The sequence below is a fragment of the Arachis hypogaea genome, chromosome 20 (genome assembly GCF_003086295.3).
Source record: "Arachis hypogaea cultivar Tifrunner chromosome 20, arahy.Tifrunner.gnm2.J5K5, whole genome shotgun sequence".
Taxonomy (NCBI): domain Eukaryota; kingdom Viridiplantae; phylum Streptophyta; class Magnoliopsida; order Fabales; family Fabaceae; genus Arachis; species Arachis hypogaea.
In genome coordinates, this window is record NC_092055.1 from 118,396,905 (window position 1) to 118,407,416 (window position 10,512).

General features: G+C 32.4%; 1 protein-coding gene across 1 annotated transcript; it reads right to left on the reverse strand.

Moving 5' to 3' along the window:
• Positions 1-4,938: 4,938 nt before the first annotated feature.
• Positions 4,939-5,785, reverse strand: LOC112783888 (dirigent protein 4). The gene has a single exon (XM_025826966.3). It carries the CDS (start codon positions 5,682-5,684, stop codon positions 5,118-5,120), a length of 567 nt encoding a protein of 188 aa, XP_025682751.1. The 5' UTR covers positions 5,685-5,785; the 3' UTR covers positions 4,939-5,117.
• Between the last annotated feature and the right edge of the window lie 4,727 nt (positions 5,786-10,512).

A 10,512-nucleotide genomic window follows, 5' to 3' on the forward strand; every position in this document is an offset into this window, starting at 1 on the left:
CATTGAAGGGTTCCCGTCCAAACCAAATTAACATCATTATTTTCACAGTCAAGCATTTTTTAAACAACTTCAGCAATAGGAATCAGCAAACAATTAAATAATATAATATTTTCCAGCAATCTCAGAGCCTAATCTAATCTATTCTAACCTATCTTAACCTATCCTAACCACCTAACTCCACTAAAACTGAAAATTAGTTACCGTAAACTCTACTAACTAAATTGGGTAACATGATAATGAAAAAGGAAATTAAACACCGTAAACTCTACTAACTAATTCAAGTAACAACTATAACATATAACAATGCCAAAATTCTTACCAGTCTCGTCTTCGTCTTCATGAAGGTCACCGACCCACCCGTATACCTCGACGACTTGGGCGAAGCCTTGTTGGGGATGCTCGTCAGACGTCAGCACTTGAACCCCTCGTTATCTCTAAAATGAGCCTCCAGGTCACGCGTGATGTTTGGACGAATCCATGAGGTCAGGTGGTCTTTCTCCTGAAGAACATCGCTCATCATCTGCTGAAAACGTTTGGCTGCCTGGTGATGACAAGTCATCCTAGCCCATTTTAGCTAGTCTTTTTCTTTAGTTTTCATTAGAATTATGCACTTTCTTGAGCTACAAGCAAGCTAATTGAGTAGATTTTCATGTTTCCCTTGATTGAACCAACCATATGTGAATTCATGCTATTTCATGAGGTTTTGAGCTATATTTGTTGCATATTGTGGAAGATTGAATACCTCATGATTTTGAGCAAAGCTTTGATTAGTTTGGTTGATCAATGATAGGTGAAGAAGGCTTGGAGAAAGGTTGAAGCAAAGAGGAATGGCAAGGAGTGAAGAGAGGACAATGGAATAAATGAAAATTGAACCGGGTTGCATGAAGTTAGCCCCAACGTTAGCCCCCTAACTTGGAGGCTAACGTTGGGCATGTAAATCACTCCCTGGAAGTGGCCAACGTTAGCTCCAACGTTAGCCCCCTAACTTGGAGGCTAACGTTGGAACTTGAGAGTTTCTCCCCTGGGCACCAACGTTTGCGCCAACGTTAGCCCCCTAACTTGGAGGCTAACGTTGGCACTTAAATCACAAAGGGGGAAGGCCAACGTTTGCGCCAACGTTAGCCCCCTAACTTGGAGGCTAACGTTGGCGCCACTCACACTAAGCATTGCCAACGTTAGGGTCAAAGTTAGACCCCTAACGTTGGCACCAACGTCCAAACCAGGGAATTTAGCTTGCTGATATGAAAAGTTAGGGTCAAAGTTAGACCCCTAACTTTGACCCTAACGTTGAGATCATCTTTGGCCAACTTCAAAAACCGGTTCAATTGGTTCACTTCGGTTCTTCTTCAATCTTCAAAGAGCAATCAACCAAGGCCTCTTTCAACCCAATTCCACCAAGAACAAAGGCCCAACTCAAGGCTTGAAGATCATTTTGGAAAGTGTATAAATAGGATAGAATTCAAGTTATTGAGGGAGCTTTCCTTTTGGAATTTCCATAATAGTTTTTGGGAGAGCTTTGGAGTGAACTTTAATTTCTTTGCTTTCAATTTCATTTTTACTTTTGTCTTGGATCTTGGATTGGAGAATTGAAGAAATTCTGTTTCAATCTCAATCTTGGATCTCTCTGTTTATTTACTGCTTAATTGAATTCCATTTCCGGTTCATTGTTCTTCATCTCTTTTCTTTGCAATTTACAATTTCCTTGCTATTGTTCTTGTTGGATCTAGGAAGGCATTGAGATCTAGACTTGGTTTTCTAGTCTCTGGGTCCTGAGATCCAATTCCCCAATTTACATTCTGTTTCTTTCCTTTCTATGTTCATTTACTTTTCCGCTTGATTTCCGGTTCAATCCCAATTGCCTTTTACTCTTCTGTTTGATGCAATCTAATTTTTCCTTGTTTAATTTCTGCAAATCCACATCCCAATCCCCTTTACATTTCAAGCAATTTACATTCCTTGCACTTTAAGATTCCGCAATTTACATTTCTTGCACTTTAAGTTTCTGTCATTTAATTTCTTGTTCTTTAAGTTTCAGCAATTTATTTCTTGTTCTCTTTACTTCAATGCAATTTAATTCTGCAAGTCACAAAACCATCAACCAAATCTCAATTCGCTTGACTAAATCAACCACTAAACTAAAATTGCTCAATCCTTCAATCCCTGTGGGATCGACCTCACTCCCGTGAGTTTTTATTACTTGATGCGACCCGGTGCACTTGCCGGTTAGAATTGTGGTATTTTGGGAGAGATTCGTTTCTTCCTCCAAAATATCTCATCACCTGGTGGTCTTAGATCTTTTGGATCATGAGGTTATGCTCCACATCCCATATGAATTTTAACTGCACAAAGTGATTCACCAACATTAGTTAGTTGGAATAAAATATAGTTCAAATGCAGTCAATCAATTCTAACCAAATTGAGTTCTTACTGCCCACTTCTAAAATCAGCGCTCTTTGGTCTCAGCCGGAATCTGCGTGTAGGTCAGTCATGGATGGTCATACATAGACTTAATGACCTTGGATATCTCTGGTGTGCAAGCATTGGGGTTCGTGTAAACCTGTCACAGATCAAACCGTACAATAACAATCACATAAGATAAACAAACTTAACATAAACAAACTAAAGATAAACAAATTTAATATTATAAAATTGAACTCACGATACATACCATCGGGCCAAATCCTCAGCCGGATGACAGGCGATAGTGGAAGGACTTCCTGCTCGGGGGCATTGGAGGTATCACCCACTGCAGGCTCTGTCGGCGGGATCGTTGCATCTACAGGGGGCGTAGCAGAAGGAGGCACCTGGTTCGGGTTGAGGACCATGATAAATTGTTAGTCCGATGGACCCGCCTGCCACATCACAGGGGTTGATGGATAAGTCGGGGTAGAGGGCGATGATTGGACAGCGCTGGAAGATTCGGTGGAAGTCCTCCCTCTACCACGAGCACATGTCCCACTCGACTTATCTCTGTTGCCTGTCGTCATGTCTGTACAGCGAATATATTAACAATATATTAATAACGTAAAGAATATCAGCAAATAATAACATAACAAGCACTAATTGCAATGGAGCATATTTTCTTTCATAAGAACCAAAATGAATATATACATATAATTTCGAAAACAATTAATTATAACAATTTTAAAATATAATTTTAAATTCACCAACTCTGAAAGCATTTTAATACACTCAACACAGTAATTATATTAATAAAGCTTTAGTCACAGCATAGCGACAATCAAAACATTCTAACTTTCAAAGCATTCTAACAATTTTTCATAGCATTCTAATTTCAAACCGAATCATAAATTTTTATGTCAAGTGTGCTTAAATACTTGTTATGTTATTAGCTCCTCGTGAAGACATTTATGCAAGTACATCACTGCATGGGATCACTATATGCATGGAATTAGTCCAATTTTTCTTTGAATACGTTGAGCCCCAAGGTTTGGCGCTTGAATTTGGACCTCTGGATTGAAAAATCATTTGGAGTTGGGCGCCAAAGTATAAGCGCTAGGCGCCCAATACTATGCATAATTACTAGAGTTGGGCGCCTAATCCTGAAATTAGGTGCCACTCCTTCTTCTTCTTTTGCAGGCGTTGGGCGCCCATTTTGATTGATTATTGGGCGTTGGGCGCCCGTTTTTTTGGACGTTCAACTTGGGTTCTTTTATGGTGCCGTCTTTGATTATTTTTTTCATTTGATTTTTTAAAAAATAATTTTGAATACACAATAATTTTAAAACAACTCCAAATATATAAATCAGTTATAAAAACTTCAATTAAAATAAAAACATTTTAGTTTAAATATAAAAAAACTACTAAAAAATGTAAAAATTACTAAAAATACTGCAAAGACATCAATAATCTTCCCAAATAAGCAAGTTTTATTTTTATCTAACGGAGAAGGGACACAGATTATTTTCCATATAAATTGAAAGCGGTTTGCTGGATTTGAATGATTTCAAATTTTTAATGCTATCTGTAAATATAGTAATTTGGAAATGAAATCTCAAATATTTAATTCCAAATACGACTTGTATGTTTTTAGTAGTGTATTTTAAATACTTAATTAGAGTAATTCATTTTCAACTTTGTCTATATATATATTTTTTTAATTTTATGGATAGAAATAGAGTAAGTAATTATAAATCTATCTATATTAATGAGAATTGAGGTACTTGAATATTTGTAACTAATTTTTGCCTCTCTCATGTGTTTTACACATATATGTCATATACATTGTCTCAGACACAATTTCTTGTTTCCGTAAAAGTTAAACTGCTAATTGTGATTTATCAAAAGTAACTGTTCAAGGCATCTGATCTGGAATTATAGAGGTTGTCAAAGCGCAGCAAAATTACAAATGATCCCAAATTCATAACGGAATCTCAGCGGATGAACAAGGGAATATATATACGCCATTAATTCCATATTGAATTGCCAATTAATACATATTACAAGACGAAATCTTAACAAAAAGACGTTACTCATTATATTAAATCAGAAAGATACACATTATCGCAGTGTCCTTGCAGATTTTCCTTCCAAATCAATAATAACATATTATGATAACTTTCCAACAAGTAAAATTTAGGAAACCTCATTGTTTCATGATATCTGCTATGAATCCTCTCCTTAACTTTTTTTCTTTTTCTTACTATATTAATTTTATTATTTTAACACAATGAAACGTAATAAATTAAAATGGAGAAAATAATATAATGATAATCATTCCGTCATATTTGAGCTTAGGATAATATCACACTTAAAAAATATTATTTGTACACTAAAATCAGCCACTCAAATTAATCACTAATGTATTTGTGTATAAATACATGTGTAATATAATTTATTTTATATGTGTATTTATATTCCAACATATATTTTATACTAGTGACTGAATTTGATAAATAATTTTGGTATACGAAAAAGTTTAAGAAATCAGCAATTTTATTAAATTTTGGTCAGTATGTAACCAACATAATTTTACACCACTAGATGAAATCTCACACCATTAAAAAATCATTGATGACTATTTGATAGCTATAAATCACAAAAATTGCTGACCCAGTACTCCTCTGGAGCACCTAACATTATTCTGTTACACCTTATTAATAATGTAAAACAGTAACGTTATACTCAATAATAGCATCACCATTTGTTGTATTGAGATAATAAGTTGTAAGCTCAGCGAAGCCTCTAGCGAGCCTGAACTTGCCTCTCCCTCCGACCACAGCCAATTCCCTATGCGGCTCCGTCACCGGATTCCTCGAAACCACGCTGATGGAGCTCCCGTTGAACTCTCCTTTGGTGAACCCAAAATCCACATTCATAAGAAGGGTTAGATCCTCACTTTGGCTTGTTGACAAGTAAAAACCCCGCGCATTGCCAATGACGGTTGAGTTTTCATCAGGCCCTTCTCTCAGTGGATCATCAATGGCATAAATATGGCCGAATGGAGTGGAAGCTTTTGCCCCCACGGGACGGTTGGGTCGCGCGATCTCCACGGCGGAGGGGTTTTTCCCAGTGAGGAAGTCAAAGAGGTAGAAATGGAGATTGGTCGCTTTCTCCTTGTGATGGAAACCGTGCTTGTTCTCCGAGTGATATTTCGAATGAACTTGGACACTCATGCAGCAAAATAACAACGCCAAAACTAGGAGGATTGTTTTCTTCTCCATTTTTCTGATACATGGACAATTGAATTGTGTGGGGTTTTTATTTTAGTGATAGTAGTAACTAGTAATTAATGCTTAGATTTTTGGTCAACTGCAAATCCGCAATGGATGATATATGTGGTTTAATTTGATATAGATCAACTTCCCCCCTTTAAAATGGAAAGACCAAAACATGATAAAGTGATATTCTAATTACTAATGAATTAAAATATAAAAATGTGAGAGAGATAATATCTAAAATTATCTTATAAAATATTATATTTATAATTTTATATTAATAATTTTTTAAATTATATATTTATTATATTTAAAATTATTTAAAATGTTTTTATAATTTCTCAAAAATTATTAATTAAATTATTATTTTATTATTTTATAATATTCTTACTTTAAACAGATATTTTTTTTAATTTTGTTTTTTAGATACATTCATGAAACCCAAAATGGTACCCATATAAGGGACGGATTCTGTTTTCTTTGTAAATGATTATTTCAAATCTAAATATATAAATATCCATTTTTATTAGTCTTACTAGTATTTTTTATTGTAATAATAAGATAAAGTATGCTTTATATTTCTAAATTTTAAAAATAATTCTAACGTTTAATTTGTTTAAATTTAATTTTATTATTAATATTTTTGACAAATTTTAATTTTATCTTTATCGTTAATTTTTCTATGATCAATTATTAGTCAATTTTTTTTTCAATTTTACTCCCAAAATTTATTCTTCATGGTCATCATCATTTTTCTCTTTTTTATTTCTCTCTCTCTTACACATAACCTCTTTTCAAATTTCTGTTGACACACAATACCAACACTACTACCAACATTTTTTAAATTGTAAAAACGTGTTACAACTAATTAGGTCTAGCAGATACTGTATAATTAATTTGACAAATTACCCCAAACAAGATGCATCTTTCAATTTCGGAAACTGAATTCATACTTTACAATCCAATCATCTAGCCCCATTCGACTAGCCTCCCACGCCAATAAAAAACAAAATAAAATAAAATAAATATATCTCTAAATAGATTGAATCTCTAAAAGAAGAAACATATTCAACTAAAATATCTCTAAATAGATTGAATCTAAATTTGATGGAAGAAACTCTATTTAAATTATTTAATACTAGTATCATCAATTCGACATAATAAAAAAAAAAGAAGCTAAACTTAAAATATCCACAAAAATTGAAAAATAGAGGGAGAAACAAAAAATGAAAGAAAAAGAAAGTAAGACCAGAGGCAGGGCCACCAGACCAGATGTCTACTATTATAGCGAAGTTCAATGATAAAAAAAGGGGATGTCTACTATTATAGCGAAGTTCAATGAAAAAAAAAAAAAAAACCTTTTTCAGTGAAATCTAATGCCTCTTTTTTTTTTTTTTTTGGTCATAAATGCCTATAAACTTGGAATAACGAGAAAAAACATCTAAGTTGGAAGAAAAAAGAGGAAAAGAAGCATGTGTTGTGAGAGATACTGAAGGCAAAAGTAGAGTGTTCATCTAAGTTTAGAGGATGACGGTGGTGGTAGTGGTTGTAACATTTCGTATTTTTTAAGATTTTCATATGAATAAATTGTGATTTTATTGTATTAAGTTTAAATTTTATAATTTTATAAATTATTCTATTAGAAATAATTAAATAGATTCGCAGATAATTTTATTTTAAATTAATTAATATTTTTAAGTAATTTATTATAATTGAATATTTTACATAATTTTAGTAATTAAAACATAAAAAAGAATTGTATAGTTTAATTTAAGTAACTTTTATTAAAAAAAAAATTATGACTTATTTTATTAATAAAAATTTTTTATTTTTAAAAATTAATCAATTAAGAATAATTAAATTAATTTTATTAATATTTTGAGTTAAGTTAATTATCATTTTTATATAATTTTTATAATTAGTTATTTTATATAATTTGAAATTAAAATTTAGTAATGAAAGAGTTATAATTTAATTCTAGTAATTTTTATTATGAATAAATTATGATTTATTTTATTAATTTAGATTCTTAGAGATTAATTTATTAAGAATGATTAAATTGATTTTCATAAATACTTTAAGTTTAAGTCTATATATATATATATATATATATATATATATATATATATATATATATATATATATATGTTCTGGTGAGATAATGAGAAGTTATATGATTTAATTTGGATAATTGATATTTGGGTTTAAATTGTATCTTTGAGTGATTGTATAAGTCTTATGTATTGTTGGTTGTATAGTTGGTTGTCTTGGATGAATATGAATGCTTGTTTGACTGGATTATTATTTGGTTTTGTAAAACGGACTGTTCTTGAAATGCTTCTTTAAAGTTGTTTCTTAAAAGTTTTGAAATCGAGGATAATCTTTTGGAAATTGATTTGAGATTGAATTGGTGTTCTTGAAATCTGAAAATAAAACCAACTTGCTGATTTGAACTGATTTGGTTTTGAGCCCATTAAAGAGGGTTGCGGAATGGTTTGGTTGGGACCCGAAAAGGGTGGTAGAGTCCAAGTTTTAGGAGAGGTACTGCCGAAATTTTTGTAAAATCTGAGACTTTATTGAAATGTTATTTGAAAAATTATGAGTTAAAGACTTCTACTATTATACTTGGATTATTTAAGAAAGGGATGACTTATGCTTTTGAAATAAATAATTAAAAAAGAAACTATGATTTAATCTTGTTTCTTAAGAAAAGTATTATATCTCTTTTGGGAGCAAGTCATTTAGAAGAAACCTATGTTTTAAGGCTGTTTTAAATGTAAAAAGGGTTTGTCTTTGAATTTGACTTGAGGGTTTGAATTGGAGGAGTTTCAGTGACTTTGAAAGAACTTGAATGTCTATTGATAAGTCTCATTTTATAATGTTTTAGGAAAAGTTTTAAGCACTCTTTGAATTCTGAATTTTTGCAAGACTAAAATAATTTTGAGCAGTTTGAAACGCTATTTAATCATGGAATAGAAGTTGATTTTGTTTAAGTAAAAAAATGATTTTGAAAATATGTTCGGAGTAATTGACTACACGACTGGGTTTGGCTTAGATTCTATTTTTATTACTCAAATCAGAAAGCCAATGTTTTAAAGATTTTAAACGAATTTGAGGAAATGAGTTATGTTATTCTCCCCTAAAGACTTGAGACTCTGCTGAGGAACTTTTGTTACCAAATCCTGTTTTACGATGAATGATTTTAAATCTCTCAGAAAAAACTTTTGATTTGGTGTGATTTTTAAAATGTTATGGAAAGATGTTGAGGAAGGTGACTTTGTTTTAAAAAGAGAAATTTACGTTTGAGGAAAAGTGGCTTATGAGCCTGAAATAATTTGAGAAATAGGGAGTTTAAAGTTGAGGCGGGAAGGAATTGATTTTGATTTCAAGGTAAAGTGATTTGTGGAGAAAGTGATATATGGCATAAATGAATGTATGTTTGAGATACCTGGGTAGTAGCAAGGATGGTGGTTCGTTCCGCTTGCTCCAGGTCAGTGATTGTGATGCTTGGGTAGTAGCAAGGGTTGTGGTTCGTCCCACTTGCTCCAGCTTGAGCTTTTAAACATTCGCCTAGGTAGTAGCCGCAGTAGTGATTATTCCACTAGTTCTGGGTTAAGCGGGTAGTAGTAAAGGGTTGTAGCTCAAACCCATTTGCTCCGCATGGGTGTTTCAGTCCATGGTTAGCTACCAGGACGTGTCGGGTTGGCTGTATAATTGACAAATAATATCATCAACCATAGGGCAGGCATTCATCATATGCATCTATGTGACATTGTTTGGGTGTGCATATTATAATTAGTTTTCCTATGTGAATAATTATATTTAATTGCTAATTGCTCTACTTGATGTAACTGCTTGATTGTGTTTGAAACTTCTTACTTGTGTTTGTGACTGAAAATTGGTTGGAATATAATGGATTGGCTGTGGATTGAGTTGTTTGAGCATAGGGTTGTAATTGATTATAAGATGGGCCGAAGGCCGTGTTTGGTTTGTGTTTTTTGTTTAGAAAAGTATGAAAAACTAAACTGGTCCAGCATAGACTTAATGAACCTATGCTTGGAACAGTTTGGCCATTCATACTGTCTAGAAAAAAAATTTAAAATGGCTTTTGAATTTTTGAAGAATTAACAGTTTTCTCTTTTAGAAAGGATTTCAGAGTTTTGATATTAAATCTTTGGTTTTGAAAAGATGCATAAGGCGGTTATTAATTACTGTAACGGTTTTATTTTCACGTATCCTATTATATTAATTCTCTAACCTATAGTGAGAACCAGCGAGGACGATGTTCTCACTCCCCTACAGGTGTTTTCTTTTTCAGGTTATGGATGACGAAGTTCAGAAAAGCTCATTTATTCCTTTCCTGTTTTAAACGATATTTTGTGTTGTATTAGTTACTTTTTCCCTCGCCTTTATCTTTACAAGTTTCTATAAGAGGGATAGAAAATTGATTATGTAATGCCTGTAAAGTAATAATATGTATGTATGTATATATATTTGTATTCTCTGTAAGTATTGTAATTTGTATTGTAAGTATGGATGTATGTTTTGAAAAATTCGGTTTAAGTTTTAAACAGGCTCATATTTTAGTATTAAATATTTTAAGAATCGTTGTAATACCCGAGCTATCAGAGTGGCGCAGCTGGAAGTGTGACATTTTGATAGTTAGGGTGTTACAGTGATGTTGTGTGACAATGGAGATTTGGAAAGAAGATATTTGAAAGGGAGAGAGGAATGGTTCAAAGAGAGAGGAATGGTTCAGAAAAGATCATAAGAATGATGATGATGAAAAATGAATTTTGAGAGTAAAATTGAAAAAGAAAAATTGACTAACAGT

Excerpts from the sequence above, each read along its gene's own strand:
- LOC112783888 (XM_025826966.3), bottom strand. The coding sequence starts at position 5,684 with ATGGAGAAGAAAACAATCCTCCTAGTTTTGGCGTTGTTATTTTGCTGC.